Raw genomic sequence first — 27,350 nt, 5'->3', positions numbered from 1 at the left:
CCTGTCATATGTAGAGATTGGACAGAATCAGAGGTTCTCAAAGTGGGGTCTAAAGACCTGCAATGTGCTAGCTCAAAATGCAGATGCCCAAGCTCCAGGGTGAAGCTGTGGAATGTGCTTGATAAGCTATCGCCCCAGTGGTCCTTCTGTGTGCTAACCAGTCAGACACACAGCTGAATGATCTCGAAGGTCCCTTCCACTCTCAGATTCCATGTCTTTGGGTTTTCTTTTAAATCTTGAGTCCTGTCAGCACCATGAAGGATAATGACTTCTGGTCTCAGCAGACTACTAAATGTAAGACGTCTTCATAAAAACCAAATCTAAACAAAACAAAAATACCCAGGAAAGCTAACCTACTTAGATGGTTAAGGAATCCATTCAGATTTTTTCCTTGAGGGATGAAAGGGAACCCATCTTACTGCCCTAGCAGCTCATTTTCCAAGGGATTTTTCTATTCATTCCCCTTTCCCCCATCCCTTTACTTTGTGACTCTTCCTGGCTCTTGAGATACCCATCCAGGCTTTGCATGGCCCTGAGCCACCAAACTCTTAAGAGTAAGTTGAGGTGATCTCAATATTTAGAAATAAACAACATACTGAGGGTCCTCTACTTTCACGTAATACAGGGAAGAAGGACAGATTTACAGATTTGCATTCCTCAAGGAATTCTGATATTATCTAAAAAGAAAGGAACCCTAATAGTTTGTCATTATTAGCCATGCTAATCAAATATTGATAAAACACTCCCTGTATTCTTAATGTTTATTTTTTTCTCTTCATAACTACTTAAAAGGCCAAGGAGAGGCTAGGAGCTGAGATTTTTAAAAGTGTGTCTGGAGCATTCTGTCTGTGATTTGTTTCTATTAGGCGCATGGGAATTAAATGCCTATCACTAAGTATGATTTGTATGTAAAGAAAGTTTTGTAATATCCTTATAGCAGCATGCAGCAAGATCTTAAACTAATCCCACACACATAGCAAGACTCATTCCGACTCTGGTCCAGAACGGTGAGCTGGAAGGCAGCGCCACCATGTGATCATTGTGAGAGCTGCCAGCTTTGTGTAAGTAGCAAAGTTGGGGAGTGGAGCATCTGACAGCAGAGATCCACTTCCTGTCACACTACAATGAAATCCAGACCCCAAATCTAATGCCATTCAGTCATCGGAGTGAGTGGGACTAAATAAGCAGCTGTTGACATGGGAATGTCTGAGTATATGTTACTAGAGCCAGAGTGGGCCAGGGGCTCAAACTGATCAGGGTGACTTGTTGGGAAAGATAGGCTGATAGACACTATTGTCTTCCCTACATGGAAACCTATAGTTCACAGACTTCAGTGCCCAGCTCTCCTGATGGTTAGATCTCCATCCTTCAAACTGGGTTAAGTTCAGTCAGGGCTCGGTTACTATATTGTATATTGTGTCTAATGCATGCAATGACATCTGAAGTTCCTTCTATCGTGAAGTTTATGATTGTATGTACAGTGTAAACATGTTAAAGCAAAGGAGGGTCTAGAGAACGTAACCTCATGGTTTCTCATAGTCTTGTTTTCCTTCTCATGTTTGTTCTCTCTCATGGGAAGCATGAATTAAGTTATAGCATTGTAGGTTTGCTGTGTCAATTCAGAAACAGGAGATAAATGAGGTGAAAGAGCAAATCTTGAAAACATTCAGAAAATATTTAAAAGTCATGGAAATGCTTCAAGGACAAGTCTTTCATGGTTACTATGTGTCCTGATTCAGTGGGTGCATCTTTCCCAATGTAAGTAAGCAAGAGCCTGTAATATGGCAATCGAGGGGCTAATATAATGGAGGAGAAAACAGGCCAGTTTTAACCAGATTTCCTTGCTCTGCCTCACAGACTGAAGGATTACTGGGTAAGGAAGCAAGCCCCTTGGCTTCTGTATGGCTCTCTGCAGAGCAGACAGGGCTGTACCTGCAGGACTTGGTTAAAGGACCAAGATTTTACTGGAATGACACTTGCCCCAGCAGTGGCCTACATGGCTGAACTGCTTTGATACCAAGTCACATGTCCCCAAATGTTGCCTCTATCTCCCCAGAGCATCAAGTTCTTTAAGGAGGCAATGAAAGGCTTTAAACTGCTTAAGTCAGCTTAGTTCTCACAAAGTTAATTATGACTAAATATTCAATTAAAACCATTTCCAAAGCAAAATTTGACAAAATCCACTCAAAGCAATCCAGATGACAGGTTCTGAACATTAGGCAGGCTAAATACTGCTCATGTTTAGTGTTTTCCAGAGAGAAACTGTTGCAGAAGTTTACTGGGATGAAAATCTACTTTGTGTGCTTGTCATGTTTCATGTTCATAAACAATAGAAACTCGAAATCATTAACGTGAGCCTAACATTCCTATTTATTTTATTTTATTTTATTATTTTTACTCAAAAGCTACATACAAGCAAAAATTGAACATGTCATCACAAATGCTTTAAATAAGTTCAAAAATAAAAAATTCCTCAAAATTTATTTACTTATGGAAATATATATATGACAATTATAATAAGGAAGTCAATTAGTCCTTTTTGCTAATCTATCAGAAAAATACTTATATTATAAAAAGGAATTTCAACTCTTGTTCAGAATAAGTTTTAAATTCTTGAGTTATACTTTTAAAACAGGTTTAGAAACTGTTCAGAGAAGAACACGTCATATAGACAAACACATCCTAGGATTTTTCTAGAAGTATCCAATCCCCTGATGAGTGGAACTGTTGAGGGACGTCAGTTCAGAGAGGAAGCATCTCCTAATCATTGACAGCTAATTATTGTTTGCTGAGTGTTTAGCAGTGCAAGTGGAGGCCACAACTTTTATAAACAGGTGCTACTGAGAGCCATTTAAAAATTCTGAATGGGGAATTTTATTTACAAATACATGTGGGAGGATTAGAGTAGCCCCATCTCTCCACTGGCCAACAGTGCAAGGGAATTAAAAAGTCATCCTTTTGAGAAATATAGAAGCTTCACTGGTCCCACAGCTCTATATCCAGGCCAAGAGGAGGGAGGCCCTTTCACAGGGAAAATAACCAGGAAGTGGACACAGTTGAGAGGGAGACAGGAGCATCTGGGAGAAGTTGTAACACTCTGAAAGGTTTTCTTCTACTGAAACCAATATTTCTTTGGTAGTATAATCCAATATCTAACAACACAGTTATAGGAACGATAGATGCACTCAAGCTCAACTGTGTGAGTGCCTGGGTGCTTCCTGCAACAATGTATAAATGAAGGGAAAAGACAACCCCTGCTGGAGGGCCATTGATTTTCAGACAGGACGGACGTATGACAGGGGCTGGATCACTTAACACAGGACTGAGAATTGACGTGGGAAGTGGGGAAACCTTCGGGAACTGAGGAAGAATCTCCATTCCACACAAGCAATAAACATGGCCTCCTCTGTAAATCAGAAATAGCAGGTTTCCTCTCTGGACAAATCATGGGCTTCTGTAGAAAGGCCAGAGTGGGATTCTAGTTAGAAATACTTGCACAGTGGGCCCCCAAATCCTAGAGTTTGATTCTGAGCCTAACACTCAATTGTGATTAAAGTTTTCATGCTAGGCAAACCAACAATTTCTTTTCCTTATACTGCTTTTTAAAAAGGTCTTAAGATGCGTGTGCTGTCAATGGGTATGGTTTCTATGGAGCACACACACAAAAGAAACAATGCCCGGCTCACAGTATGCAGGCAAGTGTCACAACAATTTATCAGAAAGGGGGCTTGGCTAGGCTAGGCTTCCTCCTGGTGCTCTGTGGCTTCACAGGCAGCCCTGTGGCAGGTGTTCCTTAGCAAGGTACAGTGGAGCTACTGAAGGGGAAACCCAGTTCTTATGCCTCGGTGAAAGGGTGTGTAGAAAACAATAATTACTCCGAATAAGGAATCTTATGGGAAGGGGGAAGAGTGCAAAGAACAGAGAATTTAGAAAGCTAAAAAAAAAAAAAAAAAAAAAAAAAATCTTAAAAAAAACCCCAAGTGATATGATGGCAGAAACCCACACGCTCTCCCCCAAGCCCACCTGCCACTTAGAGTCCTAACCGCCCAGTCTGTAAGGACAGAAACCCACTCTAAATGGACCAGCATCGGGCTTCGGCAAGTCTTCTCTTCACTCTCCCTCCTGTTAAGACCGTTTCCAAAACCAATCAGCAAAGGATAAAGAATTCTTTACAGAGTGCAATTAGTGTTTTCCACGTCCACCTTCAAAAGCATGATGCTCTTCATGGGCTAAAGGACAGAAAAAAAACAAAAAGGAAAAGAAGGAAAGAAAACTTTAAGCAAAGGATGGGCCGACCCCCCTCTAGGCATCTCATTCAGCTTCCCCAGATGTTGGCAAGAACTCAAATACCTTTTTCTTTTCTTTTCTTTCTTTCTTTTTTTTTTTTTTTTTTTTTTTGCCAGTAACTGTTAGCTAAGTCGTGCATTTCCTCAGAAACGTAATAATGAAAATTCAAACAAGGAATAAACAAGCTATGGGCATGCTGCCTGCTTCTTCTTGCTGTGCCTCGGGGGGATGACTCATCCACACAAGTTGATGAGGAGAGGATGTTGGGCTCTGGGCAATTGCTACAGGGAAAATGAGCCTCACAAAAATGCATGGGAAGGGGGGAACCTATGACCTAGGACAGAGCCATTCACAAGCCTACCTTCAAGAATAAAATAACCTCAAACAAAACAGAACCACACAGGGGGCGTATATTATACCCCCTGCTTCTCAACACCTTCTGTGGAAAATGAAGTTTCATAAAACGGATGGTTTTATTATTTTCCAAAACTCTCACCCCACACCTCAGGGGTTTCATAGTTTGTCTCGTGGAATTACTAGTTAGAAAACTAACAATAAAAGTTATGCTTTTTGGAGACTTAAATTTTTTAAACTGGAAGACAAGAAACATGCACTATTAGCTGCAATGCAAAGGGCCAAGTTTGAGTTGGAGGTGTCCAGATGTCACTATGAAGCAAGGTCTGATACAGTCAGGGCTATTCAGCCCAAGTCCACTCACTTCCCCAGACAATAACAGGAGACAGAGCTGAGCACTCTGCTCTGCTTCCATATCTCCAGCTATTTTTAAGAGGATGGCTGGGTTAGCCGTCCTTCAAGATCACCTCAGGGAGCTACTCTAAGCAGCAATTCATCTAGAGAAACCACTGGGAAAGATGCACCTTGTAACTCCCAGGGTGACTAGAATTGGTGAACTAATATCTGCTCAAGTTTAATTGCATCTCTCTCACCACTTCAGTTTCCTAAGTATTTAATTTTTAAAATATTTTCTTTATTTGGCTATGTTTCTGATGTGTAGGTACACATGCATGTGTAGGGGGTAGTGTATGTGTTGGGGGGAGGGAGACAGGAGGGATGGAGGGGGAGGGAAGAAAGGAGGGAGGGAGGGAGGGAGGGAGGGAGGGAGGGAGGGAGGGAGGGAGAAAAGGAGAGAGACTGAGAGGATGTGGAGGGTAGAGAATAATCTTGGCAGTTGTTCCTTGATGCTATTCATCTTATGTTTTGAGGCAGGATCTCTCACTGCCTTGGAACTTGCTAAAGGCTAGCCTGGCCAGCAAGCCCCAGAAATCACCTGTCTCTACCTCCCCAGTGTTGAGATTATACATAGATACCAACACACTCAGCTTCTGTCTGTGTGTGTGGTGCATATGTGTGTGTTATGTACGTGTATATGCTGTGTGTACATGCTGTATGTGCCCCTGATTGGATTGGTGCACGTACTTATGCCTCATGTCTAGAGGTTGAGGAAGGACACTGGATGTCCTGCTTTGTCACTTCTGATGTATTCCTTTGAGATAGGCTTTCTCACTGAACTTGGGACAGGCTTAGGGCTAGAAAGCATTGGTGAGCCTCCTGTCTCAGCCTGTACAGTGCTGGAGTTACAGTGTGAGTGGCAATGCCCAGCTTTTCACAAAGATGCTGAGATGTGAACTCCAGTCATCAGGCTTATGTAGCAAGTGCTATTACACCTGAGCCTTCTCTCCAGCCCTACCTATTTTCTTTAGCAACCGATTTTTAAATTATATGTACTGTGTGGCAGTATGTACATGAGTGCAGGTTCCTGTAGAGTCCAGAATTGGAAGTCAGATCCCCTAAACCTGGAGTTTCAGACAGTTGTAAACCATGGTGCTGGGAATTGAACTTGGGTCATTTGAAAGAGCACTGTACAATCCTGACTGCTGAGCCGTCTCCTCAGGGCCTAGCCCAAGCTATTTTTAAATGTGAGTTTTGGGGACTGAACTCAGGTCCCCTTGCATAGCTAGCTCCCCAACCCTAATTCCTATCTTTAATAAAGATATTGTAGGGCAGACCCCAAATAATGCATAGATTGGTCTTCAGTGGCATATACTATGTTTCACGGCCACTTTGATGAGCCATAAACTGACAGGAATGCTGATATGCACACTATACATCCAAAGGCAGTGATGATGCCAAGATTTTCCTTATCTCTAGGTGTTCAGGGTCAGGACAGCAACAGCTGAACCACTGAAGTGTCTGGGGTCAGAAGTTAACAGCAGATACACTGCACTACTGTGAGAATCTGGGCTCTGAGGGCCATTTGTCATCCCTGAAGCAACTGGGGAGATGATTAGGGGACTTTTCAGACCCAGGAGCCACCAGACGTTTTAGTAGTAATCCGCACAATCCCTGGTTGCTGAAGAAGCTATAGAAAATATGGACACAAATGAGTGCTTCTTTATGCAACCAAGCTACTGAAACTTGGTATTATAGAATTTTCATGTGTCACATATAGTTTTGCCTTTTCCCAATCATATGAAAATGTAGGGACTGCTCTCTGCTTCATTCACATGGAATGACTGAGGTGGGGTCGGGGGTGGTGAGAGGCTGGCTCAGCTTCAGCTCCTGACTTTCCAATGCCCATTCTACACGATGCTCATACCATATAAAGGCCTTTGTCTTTCAGCTTCCCAAGGAACTTGATGGAACTAGGGAGGGTGTGTGTAAATTCAATCTTGGATGGAAATCACATTAAGCACCAATGTCCAGTTCCTCATCTGCTCACTGGAGGCCAGGACTGGATGTATTAGATTCTTCCGGCATTCCAGTCATCTAGCCAGCTAGCTTCTACAAACTCCCAAGCACCAGGATGCCATTAAGACAAGGGTGGCATGAACTAGTCACTTCCAGCCTCGCTCACCCAGGACTGTCCCTCACCCTGCGAACCAGTTTCTGTCCAGACCTCATTTTTCCAGATCACTTCTATAAAACATGCTGGCAACAGTGTCAGGTAAAGGACAGCCTGCTTCTTGTCAAATACAGGGAATTCCAATTTTTAAATTGCACACTCTGAGATTTTAAATGTTAAAGTGTATCATTAAAGAGCAGTTTTCTGCTTAGAGCTGCAGCTAGTTACTTCTGACTCACAGGTGACAATGTCAACTACCTTTAGGGTGTAGTCTCTTCAGCTTTCATTCAGCTGACCTGGGTGCCTCTTCCTTTCTCCTTGCTTGATGTCCTCCCCCTCCCTGAGCCCAACCTCACCTCCTGCCAGCCACACCAACAGCTAAGTAGTGAATCCCCTACCATTGGTCATTCTTACGTGACTATGCCTTGGCCCTAAAGCTGGAGTCTAGTTATCTAAGTTGAGACGGACTTCATGCTGAGCTGCTGACCAGTTTGTCACATGTCAATTTGTTCACAGAACTGTAAAGAAGAAGGAACCTTGGAGATCATCTGAGACCAACCTTCTGGACACAGGTGAGAGAGTGAAACTGCTAAGGGTCACATTGGTGAAGTGTGGTAAACACCCAATGACTCTCACCTTGGAGTCAAGTGTTGGGCAGACTCAAGTGCGGGCCCACTTGACCTTGGCCCTAACTCACATTTCCTTTTGTAGTTTTTGCTAGTTATTCTTATGACTGGGAATCAGAAAACACTTTGGAAACCTTTTGCTATCTGGGGCGAACTACAGTTGACATTAATGGTATCCATGTGCCAGCCCTGTCTCCACACTGCACAGACAAGCTCTTCAGAGTGCATTTTCAGGCTATTTCATTTTAAGCTTTCTACTACAATTCAGAGGATCGGCACCCCTAAGTGCACAGAGTGCAGGATCCCTTTCCCTGTGTGGACCCTGATTCTTTGATGACGGCTACAGGACTCCTCCAGGGAAGCCTGAGTTTTCATACATGCTCTAACACAAGGGCAATCACAAAATGTGAATTTGTTTAGATTCTTGACAAGGACCAGGACTAGTGAGACTATGATGGAGCATATTTCAGAGATTCTAAGATGCCCCCTGCTCTGTCCCCTGCAAATCTCACAACCTCTAGAGTCAACAATGCATCCTGGTTTAACTGAAAACCTTGTCTTATTTTTTCTTCCTTTAAATACTAAGATATTAGGGTGTTCTATGCTCAAGAGCACCTTAGAGTCAATGAAATACAATAGTAAGAAAAAATGGTGAGTGACTTCCTGAACCGTTTGGGACATAGACAGCCCATTACAAATGTGTGTGGGGCTGTCAATCGCTTCCTTTAACTCACTATTGAACTGAATGTGTAACCCACCATTTGAACTATCAAACACCAGTTCAAAGGTGCTAAGATGTTCTCATTATGAAAAAGATGACTGATTTATAGAAAGCACACAAGAGCAACAAACACAAATCACAATGGAAACAATGGGTCCACACACCTATTCACACCAAGAGTTGCATGTACCACTGCATGTAGATTCTTGGTGACTCTGCCACAGTCACCACAATGAGAAAGTGGGAGCATTTCAGTAGAACTGTTAGTCATGCCTGAGCTCCCCCATAAGTACAGATATTAGACATTATAAATTTCTGTGTAGGAAGGGTTGATTGACCATCTACCTGGAAGCTCACTGACTGATTTGTGTGTGTGTGTGTGTGTGTGTGTGTGTGTGTGTGTGTGTGTGTGTGTGTGTTGTGTGTGTGTGTTTATTTGTTATTATTATTTCCAATAGAAAATAACTTTCTCTGACAAATTTAAGTTTAAATTTGTGAAATAGCAAATACAATGTGTATTTGCTTTTCAGATTCATGTACTTAGGCAAGAGCAAAATCTCATTTTAATCTCTGAAACTAAACTTGATTTAAAAAACACTTAAAAGAGTATTGTGTTGAATTGTTTTCTGCTTTAATAGAGTTTTGGGTAATTCTGCCTTCACCTCATTTGCAATGTGCTGCTATCTCTACAAGTCTGGTAGAAGAACCTTGAAAACAGTGATTGGAAATGAAGCACTTACGTTTATAAAACACGGCTTTAAAAGATACGTGGGGCAGGAGTTCATGGATCTTCTCAAGCACAGTAGCTTTGCCCACTAAGGAGGCGTTGACATTCCAGACCTGGATGACGTCCTCTCGGTCCCGAACACTCACACTGACCCCTATCACTTCGTCATCTGAGGGGAACAGGAGGAAAAGGCAAGAATGAGTATGCTACAAGCCATTCTGGCCACATCTAAGTGCCTATCACTTTAGCTGTGAGTTACACATAAGATAGGGACTTGTAAGTGACTGCTTGACTGTTTCTGTGGGTGACTGCTGGGGAAAGTCAAGTCGGCACAGACACCTCGAGAGCTACATCACTTTTAGCCGGGGACTCGATAAACAGAATGTTCAAGCCAAATGAATTTTCCAGATAAGTAATTTTACCCTTTTAAACATGTTACCCAAAGCTTTCTGTCAATTTCTGACTCTGTTTTGATGAGACTTTTTCTAAAATAGGTTGCATAATTCTCTGCCCTCTGAAAGCCAAGTGAACTCGGATGAACTTTTTTTTTTCTTTTTTTGCTTGAAGCCTGGCCCTCTCTATTAAGAGCAGTAAGACTTTCTGTGACTTCCTGATAAGCCTTTGGAGAACTTGGGGTTACCAGTGCCATCTGCTCCAAAACCTGCAGGACCCAGATTAGTGTGTCCAGTGGCTCCTCTGCTTTGCATGGCTTGTCTGTCTGCCCGTTTCCTATTCACTCTGCCCTCTGGTGCTTCCTTCTAGCATCACCCCCGACTGGGTTGAATCATGGGTTAAAGAGCTCTACAAGGTAAAGTTAGCTCTACAAGGTAAAGTCAGAGTGTCTCCTGAGTGACACTCTGCCATGAATGGTCAATAGGCATCAACCTATACTGATTACCGTAGACTTTCTCCAACATGGGGTTGTCACGGAGACACTCGAGCATGGCAGCTGGATGATGGACCTATTGTGCCATTATGGTCCCATGCAGTCACTCTGTCCACACTAACTGGCAGCAAAATGAGAGAAGTGGAGGCTTTTGCCTCCAAGTTTTGCATGTAGACGACACATTCACTAAACAGTCATTTCCCTGTACTTGCATACTCTATGCCAATAAGCAGCATGCAAGAGAAAGGCAATTACTGCAGTTAGGGAGTTTTATGTTAGCTGATGCATGCTGCTAATTTGCCATCTCCTGTAAGTTGAAATGCTCAAGCCATCAATTTTTCTACTTGTCTCCTGGACATTAGAACATGGTGGTATTTAGTATGATTCGCACAGTGGCACACCCAGTCTACCCAAAGAGTTTTTTTCTGTGAAATAACTCCCACTTCTCCATTTCCCCCTTCCCTTCCTTCCTCACTGCCTAGTTTCCTTTATGAAAGAACTTGATCATGGCTATGGGTGCATGATCTGAAACCATGTGAACATGTATGTAAGTGTTCAGAACTGGCAAAATGAAACTATGGTGCTTAAAGTTGCACTGACAGCATCCTCTGAAGAAGAGAAAGATGAGAGAGGTTGGTGGGCAAGAAGGCATTAATGCCCTGCTTCTTAATTTATAAACTCACTAAGGGACATGCTCACCTTGTGACTTGTTGCCAGGCATGTACAGGGGTTTTTCTGCACATGCATCACATTCAAATACAAGTTAAAACAACAGCAAGACTGCATCTGCTCGTGGCCAACCTCAGAATCTCTCATGTCAAGAAAAGCACTGCTCCTTTTTTTTTGTTGGTGGATTTAAAATAATATAGTTTTCAGAACTCAATGATAAATTTCATGTAAAAACAAAATTACTGCACAAAGAAAGAAGTGGTCTAGCATGTCACCCTCAAGAAGGGCCAGGATACTATGAACCCAGGAGTGTTGTGGGGAGATGTGAGTGTCCCCAATCCTTTGGCATCTTACCCACTTCTGGTAGTGGCTAAGATGCCAAACAGGGCAGTAGTCACTGTTTCGGTTTGGCTTGGCTTTTGGCAGACAGGAATAGCTGAGCACAGCCCTTTTGCAAACAGTGTTGTAAGAAGCCCACAGCCCTTAGGAGAAGGCAGGTCCATGGTAAAATACGTAAAGCTCACATGGACAATCAGCCAGTGACACCTGGACTGTGGCAGAGGGCTAGCAGCAGGAGACAGTGGGGCCAGGAGCAGCCATTGTTTAAACACGTTCTCTAAGTGAGAGTGAAAAAGATTAGCTGGTTGTCTCAAGTGACAGAGCTAGTTAATAGAAGTGCTGAAGGTTAATAGTTAATAGTACCCTCCCTTCCGGGCAGGCACAGAAGAATTGGCCTTCTTTGCTCACTATTGGCTATTTGTTATTACTTATCAACTTCTGTGTTTATAGCTACACACAGGGTGCACTTTGGGCTGTGCAGTATAAAGTGGTTAGCTTTTCTCCACTGAAACAGAAGAAACCTGCACTTGTATAACCATTTCATCTTGTCTGAAGGGAGGAAAAGTGGTGTGAAAGGCAGTACAGAATGGCAGAATGGCTGAGCACCACCCCTCCCCCCGCCGAGGTGAATGTGAGATTGGTCCATATGACTGTCAAGGTGACAAGAGCTCTCAGAGACAGACTAAGTCTGGGTACCAACTGATCCACAACAGTATACACACACACACAAACACACACACAAACACACACACAAACACACACACACACACACACACACACACACACACACACACACACCACAAAACAGCAAATAAAACCCAGAGTCAAAAGCATGGAAGAAAATAAAAAAAATAAACAACAACAACAAATCCTAAAATCAATAACAACAAAAACAAAAAATAAAATAAAACCCACAAAATTTTACTTTAAATGTATCCTCAGAAGTTTTGGGGATGTGTGTCCCAAGAAGAAAAGAGATCCTGATACAAGCAGTGAACCCCTCTCTGAATGGTGAACTAAGATGGCTCACAGAGGGGAAGAGGTATGACTGTGGCAGAGTTCATGGCTAGATGCATAAGGTCTAGGATTTCCAGCCCTAACACACACACAAAATCATTGCTCCCAGAGGGGCTCTCTGAAAGTCACTCAGCATGTCAAAGCCTTCTCCAAAGGCAAGTCGCTGAAGCTTTTGTTTCAACCTTAGCTGAGAGACTGTAGGCAGGAACAGTGAGACATCTTTGCCTCCCAGTGTCCGCCTCTCTGAACAGACCCAGGAGAACAAGGGAAAGGGAATAAGCTGAGAGAGAAGAAAGGGACTGTCCCTATCCACCCACAGATTCCACTAGACATGGCAGACACTTCCCCCTCCAGGAGATGAGGCAGCCACAGGAACCTACTACAAATAATCCTGGCCTACTGATAAAGATTTTTCTTTTCTTTCTGACTATTTATAATAGATGAATGGCTATAACTGTCATAAAATACATGTGCCTACATTATTTCATATATATGTACATATATATACACACTCACATGTGTTTTTATAGATGTTTATATATATCCAGGCCTTGGTATTTATTAAGGATAAGTTCTAGACCCCCTCCATACCATGGATGCTTAAGTCCCTTATGTAAAAGGTCATTTGCACATACTAATTATTTAGGTATTTATTTTGCAGCAGTTTGTTTTTGCAAACCAGGTACGTATTCTACCACAAAGGTATACTGCCAGACCAAACTTATTTTCAATCATCTCTTTTTTACTTGTAACTTGCACATACTGTGCAAGTTGTTTGCATTGTATTATTTCTTGACTAACAAGGGAAAATATATGTATTGTTTTGTTCAGACATTGTTCATGCTTTCTACTATTTTTGATCTGTGAACTCGTGGATGCAAGATCAGAGGACAGGAAGGGCTGACTACACACATTTAAATATGCAATGTGCTTAATTACATAAAGCTCACACCAAACACCATCCACAAAACAAGTCTAAATGACATCACAGCTACAAAATGAAGCCCTTGCAGGCAGGCAGAAAGATTAACACATGAAGACAAAGGTCTGTGAGTAGCAAACAGGAGCCAAGCATACCAGGGTGTGGATAACTGGGTTGTGGCCTCCCTACCTGCTGCCACAGAGTCTGTGAACTGCTCCCCAATGGTCGCTAACAACAACTCTTTCCAAACTGTGGACTGAGGTAGGAGAGAATAAAAATAAAAACAAGACAATGTTTAGGCAGTTATCAGGTGCTAAAAAGAAACACAAGCTCCTCACCCACAGCTGGAACCTACAGACACCCCCAAATTACAGAAGTGAACATGTGCAGTCTTGCAGGTATGAGAGCAGCTTGCAAATGACTGCCCACATAAATAACAAGTGATCCAGGGCCTTGACTGCTAGCGAAGCCCCCATGAACTCCAGAAGAACTGGGGCAGGGAGCTCACCACCTTCAACTCACCTCACTGTTTGCTGTCTTTAACTCTTACTGATTGACAGTGTACCAACCCATTACATTTAAGTGCAACAATCCTTGTTTCTCCCTCTGCAGTCGATGGAGTACTTAAAATGTTACCACTTAAGATGTTCCTCAAGTCAAGAATGTTAATAAACATTGTTATTTACTGAATGCTAGAGACTTGCAAAATTCCATTCACTGCTGACAGGTTGTTTGCACGGAGTGGTAAATTTATGTACTATTGCACACACACAATTTCCCTGGAAGTAATGATTAGTCTGCATGCCACTCTGCCTTGTACCAGTGAGAAGCACCAGAGCTCCTTCTACGGGGGATTTACTAATGGTGTCAAGTAGACAGACTCCACTCACAGAACACTGGAGGCACAATGGCTCTCCAGTTTTTTCCCTGGAAAAGGTCTAGGCTCCCCCTTGCCAGGATTCCTAGGCTCTGAGGCCTCCCAGAACCCAGTTTGAATGGAGAAGTTGCACACTTTATTCTTTGTGACCTGGGCAGGCCATCAGCTTCTCTAGCTCCCATCTTGGAGGGAGTAACAACAGAACTGACCTCACAAGGTTGTTACAAGTATAGCATTTGTCAGTAACTGCAACAAGAGGGCTCAAGATTGAAGACTGCACCATAAACAGCTGCATGCATCATATGCCAGGCGCTCACTACACATTCACTGTAATAATGCCTATTATTGCATTCTAATGAGCTTGTGGCAGCTGCTTATCTTTCAATCAAGGCAATAGCATTTACCGAGGAGCTGAAGGTGAACTCTTACTCCTAGAAAGGCTTCCGCCTTCTTTCCTAGCCCTTCCCTTCTCCTATCTGTCCAACTTTGATCTTGAGCTCCATGGGTGATGAAGCTGGGCTGGGAGAGGAAAGCAGGGCAAGGGAGCCTTCATGCTTCTGTTTTGAACACAGGCAGCTCTAGCCTTCCAGACTTCTAGTGGGGGGCTGAGACATAAGAGCCCAGGCACCTGTCCAGACAAGAAAATGCAATGGTGCCTAAATTCAGCCTAGTGAGCTGGCAAGGAGGGGCAGGTTAATTCTATGGGTGTAGGCATCATGATGGCTTCCACTAGAGTTCCAAGCTTAGGATGATTCCTAGTCTAATTCCAAATAAGGCACATGAATGTGCAAGGTCCCAGAGTAGCTCCCCATCACCTCAAAAGTAAGCAAGCAAATAAGTGCAGTAACACACATGAAAAGAGGGGACACCTTAGTGAAAGTGAAGAAAATCTAAGAGCATCTTGCTCTTTCCTATTTGCTGCTCACTCTCTCTTAGCAGGGCAGAGGGATTCATATACCTCTTCTGGCTCCTGCTTAGCTGTGTATCTCTTTCCCTCTCTCCCTCTCCCTCTCTCTCTCTCCTCCCCCCTCCCTCGTGTGTGCACAGGCGAGCACACTCGCTCACACAGGGGTATGTGGTAGCCAGAGGTTGATTTCTTCAATCATATCTCCACCTAATTTTTTGAGAGTGAGGATCTTTTTTCTTTTATGGTTTTTCAAGATGGGGTTTCTTTGTGTAACAGTCCTTGCTGTGCTACTAGCTTTGCAGACAGGGCTGGTCTCGGATTCAGAGAGATCCACCTGCCTCTGCCACTGTCCAGCTGGGTGAGGATCTTTTTTTATTGAACTGGGGCTCACTGTCTTGCCTAGACCAGCTGTCTGAATGTCCCAAAGATCCTCCTGTTTCTCCCTCCCTGGGCTCGGTATCAGGTGTTCACAGCCACACCACCTTTTTTTACATGGGTCCTGGGGATTAGAACCCAGGTCCCTATGCTTCCAGGGCAAGCACTTTACCAACTAAGTCATCTCTCCTGGCCCCTATTTTTGTTTTTTAACACAGGGTCTCACTGAATAGCATAGGTAAGACTTGAACTCATGATTCTCCTGCCTTTATTTTCAGCCTCTGGGATTGCAGGGATGCCTTTCCATGCCCAGGTCATTTTGTCTATTTCCAAAGGAGTTTTGTGTTTTCCCAGGGCTTAACACATGCTAACTTTTAAAGCTTACACTCATGTTTCAGTGGTAAGTCCACTGCTGGGGAGTCTAGACTGCTGAAGCTTACTCAGCTCCATGAACCCCAATGAATGAGCAACCCCCTAAGTTTCCCCATCTACCATGTCATAGTCCTTCTGGAGGTACTTCTGTCTTTAGTCAAGAGGACAGAGCCTTTGGTGGGAAGAACCATGATCTCCTGTGGAAGATCAGTTTGCAAACATCAGGCATGCCTGATGAGGAAACAGCTACCATGATCTTTAGCTTTGCTCTAAAGTTTATAGGCGGTAGACCTCCATGGCTACATAATACATGGATGCTATTGCATGATTTCTGTAGATTCACAATTACACATTTCCTTTCTTTCTGTTTTTTTTTTTTTTTTTTTTTTTTTTTTTTTTTTTTTTGAGAGGGAGGGTTTTTCTGTTTATCCCTGGCTGTCCTGGAACTCACTCTGTAGACCAGACTGGCCTAGAACTCAAAGATCTACCTGCCTCTGCCTCCTGAGTACTGGGATTAAAGGTGTGCACCACAATACCTGGCTTTTTCAATTATACATCTTCAGTGATCATCACTAATGGTAGAAATGGATTTCTCAACCTAGGGCTGCCAGCAGACTTCTGAAAAACACAACATGCTCAACCCCATGCCCAGACAGATGCTCAGCAGAGACATACCGTGCTGTCCTTGGGAACTTTCATCTTCCACACGCCACCCTTTGCATTACTCTCCTCCTCCCTACATCAAAGAACAACATTTAAAGTTTCACAGAAAGGGATATTCCTGTTTTCATTTAACAGTAGCTGGCATGAAAAACAAAAGTGCACAGGTATTTTTCAGTAAATATTCAACAGCCGTATGATTGGGAACAAAAGCCGAAGAATGAAATGGGGAAGGAATGGAGATGACAGGGAGCAACACGGAATCAACTGTCATGGGGATGAGGGTGGGTGCAGGAATACAAGGTCCTCCTTCTCAAGGAAGTGGTACCCAGGAGCTTTCCTGACTCTCTGGGGATGGACAACTGATGCACCAACTTTGCAGGTGTAAAGACTTTTACATTCCAAAGCATCTTCATAATACAGTCTCATTTAATTCACATGTTAATTCACATTAACTTGGGTCACAGATTTAACAAGTGCTGTTGTGGTGGATCATGGTTTAATAACCACTTCCTCTCTAGGAAAAGCATCCCAATTTCCCTGTCAAAAGCATTCTCGTAGGATTAATTCCATATCATAGCTTTAAAGATATACTCGTATCCCAGGTTTGCTTATGAGACCATTTTATCATCTCTTGATTGGCCCGGCATGGAGAACTGATCCATGGTGAGCCCTAGATTTTTCTCTTTTTTTGATTTTTCAAGACAGGGTTTCTTTGTGCAGCTTTGTAGACTGGGCTACCCTCAAACTCACAGAGATCTGCCTGCCTCTGCTTCCCAAGTGCTGGGATTAAAGACATATGCCCGGCTGAGCCCTAGATTTTATTGTGATTGAAGAATGCTGACACTGATAAACCTGAAGGGCATTAATCACCACTCACAGCTAGCAGGACTGGTAGTATAGGTCTGCCACCCCAGATATTTAGATGAAGCAGAGGATCGGCAAGTTTAAGGCTTATAATGGTTACAAAGTGAGTTCAAGGTCAGATTAAGCAAATCTATCCAACCTTGTCTCAAAAACTGGGGTTGGGTGGAACGAGGATGTGGTTATAGCTCAACGGTAGGATGTTGAGCATGTGGTACAGGCTTCAGGTTTAATCCCAGTGTTCAAAAAAGACTGGAACTTGAGATCTATTTTCCCAGAAGCAGAAAAGCCTGAGTGAAAACTTAGCCAACATTGAGAAAGCAACGGAATGTTGACTGAGAGTGTCAAAGTCCAGATGAAACCTGGAAAGCCAGAAGTGTGGGACACCAGCCCTAACTGTAGACACCTCATCACAGGCTCCAACAAAATACAACTTTGTTTTTGTTCAATTTATATTTCTCCTATTCACTGAGAAATGAGCTGAGACAGAATTTTATTTTACTTTGAGTAAGTAACTGTGAAAGGTTAATGGATATAAAGATTTACTGGTATTAGAGGTGCCAGCCTGGGCAAACTAACTGTCCAATGCCATCACTACTACACCAAAGGAAGCCACATCAGGCTCCTCTGAGGAACTGGGCCTTGATAAGCCCTTACTTTTTGGTAAGAGGCATGCCACAGGTGATAAGAGTCCTCGTGGGGTTCACGGGTATTTCCCACCCACCTTGACCTCCAGGAGAACCATACATACTTACCAAAGTGGTCGCCTCTCTCCTCTCATTAAGTGATAACTACATCTCAAAGGCAGGCTGGTCACAGGAGGGATGTTATTGTACACACTCCAGAATATCTTTAAAAGAAAAACACCTGGTTTAATATACCCAGTATTGATTAACAATGTCAGTACATTTTATAATTAATGTGTTAAAGAAAAATATTGATTTGCATTAGTCCTAGCCATTTGGAGTAGATTTTTTCTCATTAACTCTTCAAAATTTTTAATGCAGAACATTAAAACATTGTTTCTTATAGATGTTAGGTTCTATTTCTTTTTTTTTTTTTTGGAAAGCTATTGTTATGAAGGATGTATTCGTAAAACCAGAAAGGTAATAATGTAAAATGCCAGGACTGGAGTTAAGTTTTTCAGATTCATCTTATTTTGTGTGCTATGACTCTTTTGCTTGCATGTATGTATGTGTACCATGTGCATGCCTGGTGCCTGCAGCAGTCAGAAGTAGGTGTCAGATCCCTCAGACCTGAGGTTACAAATGGTTGTGAGCCACCATGTGGGTGCAGGAGCAACAAGTGCTCTTACTGACCAAGCCATCTCTCTAGTCCAAGGACTGATGTTGATAAAAGTTGGTTTGCATCAGGAAATTTTGTCAAATGTGTGGATTTCAGCAGCTCTTGTCACAAGAGCATGTGAGCTAAATATGTTAATTCACAAACCTTAATGTATATGGGGACCTAGATCTTTTTTTTTTTTTTTTTAAGATTTGATTAGAACAATTAGAGAAAAATCATGGTTTGTATTTTGCATTTCAATATAATGTAAGAGCCTCATTGGTGGGTTGGAGAGATGGCAGGGGTTCTGACACCCTCTTCTGACCTCTGTGGGCATGTGAACACACATGGTACATAAACAGACAGGCAGGAGTGCACATATGCGCACATATGAGATAAATTAAAGAAAAGATCCCCATCAGTTCTGATTTCATCATCAATGGAAACTCATCATAAAAAAGTTGACCCTGTAAAACTCGGCATCTTGAAACCGTGGGTTGCAAAGAAACTGGTAGCAAGACAAGGTTTCTAATTGGCAGCAACAAAATTAATTCAAAATTAAATAAGTAACCAGTCTGGAGTGTTTCTTGGAGTGTTTGCCTGTGTTGCTCAAGCAACTTCACTACAGTCTTGTTTCTGAACACGCAACATGTGCCCTTTGCACTGGACTTTCTGTAGAAATACAACACTAATGAGCATGCCTAGAACACATCCACTCAGATCTGGGAAGACTGCATGCTATCAATGCAGTATTTTTACTGTACATATGAAATATTTGTTATGGTAGAAGCGTAATGTTTAATTATGGAATACAAAGACTTTTAACCCTTTCCTACTACCATTCCTCAACATGTAAGTATCAAGTTAGTATATACTTGGATTGGATTAGAATGTTTGACTTGAGGGAGAGAGAGAGAGAGAGAGAGAGAGAGAGAGAGAGAGAGAGAGAGAGAGAGAGAGCGCTCAGTAGTTAAGAGCACTTGATGATTTTATAGAGGACCCAGGTTCAATTCCCAGCACCTACATGGCAGCTCACAACCATCCATAACTTCAGTTCCAGAGGATCCAATGCCCTCTCCCCTGACCTCTGTGGGCACCAGGCACACATATGATATACATAAGAAGACAAAAAAATGCATACACAGAAATAAAAAAAAAGTGTTAGAATGTTTGAGTTGCTTGCTTATACTTCACTGAAAAAAATGAATTTTGGCTTGGGGTTAGGACAGAATTTCCAATGACGTTTGAAATGGCTGTAAAAACACTTTTGCCATTTTGTAGTACATGTTTATGTAAAGTAGCATTCTCAGTCTGATTATAAAAACAAGTGTCTATGAACTCTGAAATATGTTAAACACACTGTGCTCTGCAATACAAATATTCAGCTAAGGTGTATTCCTTTAGATAAAAATTAAGCATTTCCATCTCATTAGTATGTACATTTCCTTTTGTCTTTAATAAATGATACACACATATGCATATTTATGTGCCAAATAATTGTTTTAAGATAAATATTCTTATGGTTCATTATCAGTATTTTTTTAAAATGTACATACTTAGTGTATATTCCTATATACCAGGTCCATATAAAACTCTGTCAGATGCAAAGGTTCCAGAGTGGAGACAGTTCCAGAAGCCCAGTTCTAAAGCACACACATTCGCAACCGGAAGGATCTTGCTAACAGATACTCCACAGCATGGTTTAGCAGAACCTTTAACGTGATTACCAAACCACATTTCCTTACAGCAGACTCTGCCAAGAAGTCTGTAGTGCTTTGCCTGGGGCTGAGGGTGGAAAGGAAGGCAGGATGAAGCACATTAGATCCTAACCCCCTCCCTTGCTCTTCCTAAAGGGATCAGAGAACAGCTCAGCAGCTGGGTCATAAGGTACAAGATGCAGTATATATGGACTTCGGGTCTGTGTCTTTTCCAAGACAGTCCTCGGGCCTTCATATACACGCATGCACAAACACACACAGCTGGATGAACTGCAGAGATGGCAATGATGGACTGAGAGAAATTCAAAGGCCATATATAAAGTATGCATTGGTAGACTTCTCAGTGGGGAATCTACTTCAAAAGTTTTCTGCTTAAATGGTGCTAATTTAGGCAATCACAAAATTAGCATGGCGTGACACAAGATCCTTTAACAGGCGCTGTGTCCCTGTGGAGGCGCTGATGCCCTCTCTGTTAGTGCAAACAGTAAGATCTCTGCAATACCTCAGCTTCCGTCTGTGCTGCTACTGTGAGTAGGCAGGGCTGGAACATCATTCCCAAGCCCCTAATTTTTAAAAACTACTAACCTATTTTCTTTGATGATACCACTATATGCTTTGTGCATATTTTTCTCCAGTCTTAAAAGTCATAGACAAGTCATGTGTAGTTAGAGTCACAGAAGGAGGGACACCTGTTGATGTCTTCCAACCAGTCAGATGCCCTTACCACCACATAATTCTAGCCCAAGACTTGCTATGACATGGCAATGATCTCTGCAGAACCCATGGACAAAATGATGCAAAACCAAAAAGCCCTGTGTAAGAGAAAGCCGAGAGGATGCTGCTGATAGCCAGCTTCAGCTCTGAAGGTCAACTCTCCCAAAGCTCTTCCCCTGACATCCCTGCCAGTCTTCTACAGTCCTGACCTTTTGTATAGCATTTGAAGTACTTAGAGAATGACACACGGCACACGCTTCTCTTATCTCAAAACTGAGAAAAGGCCAAAGGACCCTGTTCAGGGTTGTAGCCTTGAAAGAGTAAAAACAAGAATATCCCTGAGCTTGTTTACTTTGGTGAATCTGGCAGGAAGAAGACAGACCAGCAAGGTGCAATGGTGGACTGAACTTGGAAGTTGTTTATCACTGTGTACCTTTGTGCTTGAACACAGAATAGGAGCAAAAGATCCAGGTATGCCGGTGGGAAGGGACCTGTTTAGGGAGCACATGGCATTGAACAGCTGTTTCCGTGTTGTTGTAAGCCTCCCTCCTCTGTTGTCTACATGCCAGTATGTCTGATAGAGAAGGCACTTGAGGGAGGAACTAGCACTGGACACTCCTGGAACCCTGTTCTTCCCTGCAGGAGGCAAAGGACTGACACAGTGCAAGCTTGATGGATTCACGATGACTGTTTCAGTAACACCTAAATGTTACTACAGCTTCAACTTTGCAAGTAGATTTCCAGAGGCACCAGGCTTAAAATTAATCCTCTTTGGCCTTCAACAGAGCACTGAAGTACAGCTAAGCCCAATACTTCTCAATGATAGTTAAGTGCTCCCCGTCCCCACAAAGCCTCAGTGATTACCCAAGGGCTAGCACAGGTATCGATATTGGTACCATTCAGTCAGTCAGCATTTGGGGAAGTTAGCCACGCTTGCTTGTGTCCTGCACTGGGGTGGAACTAAGCTAACATGGAAGGATAGCTGTGGCATAGGCCCACGCCCTGGCTGATAATTATTTTTAACATCATTGTTGTTCTCCTTGAGGAACTAAGGCAGAATGAAGTCTAACACCTGAACTTAAGGTATTGCTTCTCAGAAAATGTCACACAGTCATCAAAAGCCCCACACTCCCATGCATGTGCAATAGGAGTTCCACACGGCTACTTCCACGGGTAAATCAATGACAGTGCACTGAAAGTAATTAGAAGGCCCACATAAGAATGCCAGATATGATCAGACCATCAAATATGGAGGACATACCTGTGAGATTTTTTGCTTAGTTTGAATAAGTGAATCCACTTCTAGTCCAGGCCTTTGAGGTGGGAAGACACACCCTCAATCTGAGCCACGCCTTCCGATGTTAGTTTTTGTAAGGACATGGAAGAAGGAAGCTTTTGCTCTTTGCCTACTTGTCATCGCCTTGCTAGCCCACCCACTCCTTCCCCAGCACTGGAGCCTACTTCTTTGGGATACCAGCATACACCAAAGACCAACTGAGATATCCAGCTGCGTGGACTGAGAAACTACTGGATTCTTGGACTTTTCATTCACAGCCAGCTATTGTTTGATTAGCTGTACTGCAGCCTGGAAGTCATTCCAATAAATCCTCTTTACACACACACACACACACACACACACACACACACGAACACGCAGGCACACACGGGGTGGGGGTAAGAGGAAGAGGGAGAGAGGGAGAGAGAGAGAGAGAGAGAGAGAGAGAGAGAGAGAGAGAGAGAGAGAGAGAGATCCATTTTTAAAAATTCTGTTACTCTAGAGAACTCTGACTAATACAGGAGGGAATGAGGAAAAGAGGAAATGTGTAACAGACAGGGGAAGAAGACACACCAGCTGGGGAGTATTATTAAATCATTTTTAGGGTTTGTTTATTTTTATGTGCACTTGTGTTTTGCCTGCATGTACCTCTATGTACCACATGAGTGTAAAGACCACAGAAGCCAAAAAAGAGCATAAGATTCCCTGGAATCGGAGTTACAGATGGTTGTGAGCTGCCATGTAGGTGCTAGGAACTGAACCCTCTGGAAGAGCTGTCAGTGCTCTTAACCACTGAGCCATCAGGGGGTATTCTTGCTTCAGGGGACTGCCACAGCCTCAAAGCTCCTCTTGCACTGGGAAGGTAAAGGAAGGGCAGACAACATTTCTACCCTCCTCCCTCCCACTCTGGAGCATGAGATTGATAAAAAAGCATATGGGCAGTGGGACTTAAAGTCTGGATGTGAGCATAACCAATAGAGACCATCATGATCTGAGGCCATGGCAGGGCCAAAGCTAGCAGGTAGCTGACAAGTGTCAGGTGTGCGTCTACAGTTCAGAGGTAAAAGAGAAAAGGGCAGACAGGTACCCCCAAAAGATTTAACATTGGAAGACCCCAAGTTTTACATTAGAAGTGATGAAATCATTTGTAGTTTGTAATATAAAATCTCACTCACTTTCAAGTTCCTACCCCTGCAACACATACACAGGATTATGGGCAATCTGACTGAATTCTAGTTCCGGGCTGTGACTACAGATGCTGAATTCATTATACATACAGTATGTAAGTTAAACTATGAGGGAAGAATCCTCTTACATATGACATTGAGTTTGTATGAACAGCACCACAGGCAAAATTGGTTTCACTTCCTTGTCCTGTTTCCCCTTTAGTTTTCCCTCTTCCTTCCAGGGGGCTCCAGATACTGCTGTGACAGGATGCCACCCACCATTGGCATGAACCTGTCATGAACCAATCTCTCCCATCATCCCCATCAATCCTGACTTAGGAAAGCTCTGTAATGGAACAGCTTTGGAAAACAATCTGCTGCCCTGATTAAATGACCTTTAACAGCACAGCACAATCAGGTAGCCTGACCTCCAGGTAAGGGGCATGCACTGCTATTTCAAAAAAATTAATTCACGTGTGGATTTGTATGTGCTCGTGTGTGTGTGTGTGTGTGTGTGTGTGTGTGTGTGTGTGTGTGTGTGTGTACGTACATGTACCCCACACACCCGTACATATGGAGTTCAGAGGAAAACTTGTGGGAATTGGTTCTCTCCTTCCATCCTGTGGGTTCTGGGGATTGAACTCAGATGGTCAGACTTGGTGGCAAGGGCCTTTACCTGCTGAGCCATCTCCTAGGCCCATACTCTTCTACTACTGCACTACACAGGATGCTCAGTTTTTCAACTTTAGTGGGATATATATATATATATATATATATATATATATATATTGTTTACGAAGATCTTGTGGTTATGAAGAATGATACAGAAATTTCACTTGCAGAAGAAACACACAGTTTCTGTTCTCTGAAAATTTCAGTACTAATTCGTCTATGGGATATCCTAGGTAGAACACAGGAAAAGTGAGGCCATAGGGACAATTCATGAAGGTGATAACACAAACGACTGAGGTCTGGGGTGGAACTCTGTAAAGGAGTACTTACAGAAGTGGAGTTAAAAGTCTATAGGCAGGTGGTGGTGGCAGCACACTCCTTTAATCCCAGCACTCAGGAGGCAAAGGCAGGCAGATTTCTGTGAGTTCGAGACCAGCCTGGTCTACTAGAGCTAGTTCCAGGACAGCCTCCAAAGCCACAGAGAAACCCTACCTCAAACAACAACAACAACAACAACAAAAGAAGTCTACAGGCAGGCAATGCTGGAAAACGTGCTACAAGCCAGCCTTCCCTTGCAAATCACACTGGACTGGTAGCTCTTCAATTTGCCCCAGCGTAGACTGGGCAAGCTCAGAAGCCATTCTCTCTTCTAAACTTGGCTCACTGGGGATGTAGAGACATGAGAGAAACGGGCAAAACCTGTATGTGTCCAAAAAGTGGGAAACACACTAAAGTGAAAAGTGGAATGTTCTAAGGAAGACAGAAAGCAGCCAACAAATTTAACTCTTGCAGAGAATTACTGTGGCTGCAGGAAGTGTTCCGGGCAGAGGTCGTGGGAACCTGTAGATGCTTCTCCTGCTCCATCCCTTACACAGGGGAAGGAAAACTGAGCTGACCCAGAAGCAGAGGCACTTCAGACCTTAGAGAGTCAATGAGCAGCTGTTTCCACTGCAGCTTTGGGTCATAATAATTTTCTACTCATCCTGCTCCTAAACCCCGTCCTGAAACTTGAATTTGCAGGAAGGGTAATAAAAGAGGTAATGTCTGATGTTAAGCCATGGTTGTAGCACATGGCTCTTAAAAACTTCATCGAAACATAGTGGGGAGGGGCACAGACACCATTAGGCAAATGTTCAAATAAATGCTATGGTAGCAGAGTGAATTTACATCAAGATACAGACAGGAAATAAAGAAAGCAGGAGGAAAGCCTTCCTGTGTGCTCAAATGCTCTTGCCCCTGCTAGTTCTCAGCACTAAGGACCATTCCTGAGATGCTAAAGGCAACCACAGCCGAGTTACCAAAAGTTACAGACAAAACAAATTTGTTTTTATAAATAAAAGGTCATAGTGGTGTCATCTGAGACTATCCACTTGGCAGGAGTGACTGTGGAGCTGGGGTGTATAATATTCTTACATGAAGTGTGGCAGAGGGGTGCAGCCCAGGAGATGGGTGATGAAAGACCAGCACACTATTGGCATCGGCCACTTACTGGGCATTTTTACTTTACATCTCATCCTCACATCAGCATGATAACATCTGTCATGATTGTTCTTGCATGGAAGACGAGTAAATAAAATATATAGAGGTTTAAAAAAGAAATGTGTACCTGTTACCAAGTGCCATCTATGACACTCAGTGTGACTTCACTGCATCCCAATCCATACGTTATGCAGCAAAGGAGCAGGTTCCTGTAACCTAGTAACACTTGGCAACATATTACGAGGGCTTACAAACACAAGCCCCACTGAGAGCTGCATCCGCTCTCACCCCCAGTCAGCCTCATGAAACAGACACCATTCTCATATTAGTTGCACAAATAAGGAACTTGAGGTATTTCACAACCTCTTTTTCATCACTGTCCCCTCCCACCATCTTGAAGGAACCCTGAAAAAAAATTTCCAACCATAGGGAAACTCTTTGTTTATCTTTAGACCACACATGTGTCTGTGCTTCAGACACATAAATACTAAGGTTTGGCCATGGACCTCCCAAGAACCACATTTCTGTCCCACTGAAAATACACGGCCAGCTTTATGAGAACAGTGCACAGGGAACAGAAAAATCCGTGCCCTCATTCTTTTCTCATTCATTCATTCCAGCCTTCAGCACTGACTGCGTAAAAAGAGGTCAGATACAGCAGAGAATGGTTCTGCATGCTTCCACTTGACTCCGTCTCAGATGGAAGGACTTGCACTTACAGAGCAGGAATGGTGGTTGCAAAGGGAGAAGAGTCTGAAGGGAAAGGGCTGTGAAGACATGCAAGTGAGGGCATGTGCACCTTAGCTTTTAAAAATCCAAACTAGGAAAATCTGCATCCTGCTCAATTATATCTCGGTACAATAGAGAAAAGTCTCCCCTGGTATGTGTCAATCCCAGGTCTTTAAACTGGTCCTGAAGGAGCCTAACAGATATACTGCCGGATGCAAACCCTGCGGCATGTGCCATGACCATGCTGTGGTGGGAAGGTCACTCTCAAGCTTCCATCCTGGGATCCCACAGACCGTTCTAAGGCTCTCAAGTCACAACAGAGTGAAGAAAGGAGGAATCCCTCAAAACCCCAGCAGGGTGGAAGAGCTTCCTCAGGCAGGTAGGCCTTAAAATCAAGTGCTCTGCTTTAGAAAGTGGCTCCTGGGAAGAGTAACAAAAAGTCTACAAATTCACCAAAGAGCAGCAAAGGGGAGGTCTTCCGGAGACTCTTGGGTGGGGGTGTCTAGTTTTCTGGGCAGCCCCTCTATATTATTGCACTCAGCACTGAACGGTGACTCTAGAGCAACACAATTTGTTTTTCATGTGTATGTCAGTTTCCCAAGAGGATGAGAAGTGGTCCGTGGTTGGGACTGTCCTTACACCATTCTACTGTGTTCACAGGGACCATTCATGCTGCTTAACACCTGGGGCTGTGTAAGTATGAAAGAGCAATCTGTTAGCCCTGATGCTGGTAGCAGGGTCTGAAAGAGAAAAGGAAGTCTGTGCTCACTCTGTATGGGACACAATCAGGATGCCTATCTAATAGAATTACAAGATGTGACCAAATTTAGGGCACAAGGAGAAAATGCTTATAAACTGTGCCTTCTAGAAATCTATGACATATAGCCAGCATGACTTTGATGCAGCCTCAAAAGCCTTGTATCTGCAGCTAGAAAGGACACTGGGGGAGAGAAACTTGGTAGAGTTTGCTTGAGAATGGAATTAACAAAGTAAATCGTGGTTTGCAAACTGTCTTCAGGAGTAGAAAGTGAAAGAACAAGTCTGTGGAAATGGCTAGACCAATATTATAAAGGTGTGATCACCAGCACTGATACTCTGTTTGTTTTTTCAAAGTTTCTCTGTGTAGCCCTGGCTGTCCCAGACTCAATCGGTAGACTACGCAGGCCTTGAACTCACAGGGATCCCCCTGCCTCTGCTTCC

At 43.2% G+C, this 27,350-nt stretch overlaps 1 protein-coding gene across 1 annotated transcript in view; it reads right to left on the bottom strand.

The window, feature by feature from the left end:
- Positions 1-2,450: 2,450 nt before the first annotated feature.
- Eif4e3 (eukaryotic translation initiation factor 4E family member 3) overlaps positions 2,451-27,350 on the bottom strand; it is a 41,149-nt gene continuing 16,249 nt past the window's right edge. Inside the window, 5 exon segments of the mRNA XM_027428971.2 lie at positions 2,451-4,229; positions 9,238-9,393; positions 13,247-13,313; positions 16,264-16,324; positions 17,868-17,962. Of these exon segments, the coding sequence (XP_027284772.1) occupies positions 4,183-4,229; positions 9,238-9,393; positions 13,247-13,313; positions 16,264-16,324; positions 17,868-17,962 (426 nt within the window). The 3' untranslated portion in view covers positions 2,451-4,182.

This window comes from Cricetulus griseus, chromosome 8, assembly GCF_003668045.3.
Source record: "Cricetulus griseus strain 17A/GY chromosome 8, alternate assembly CriGri-PICRH-1.0, whole genome shotgun sequence".
Classification (NCBI taxonomy): Eukaryota; Metazoa; Chordata; class Mammalia; order Rodentia; family Cricetidae; genus Cricetulus; species Cricetulus griseus.
This window is presented reverse-complemented; position numbering and strand designations above follow the sequence as displayed.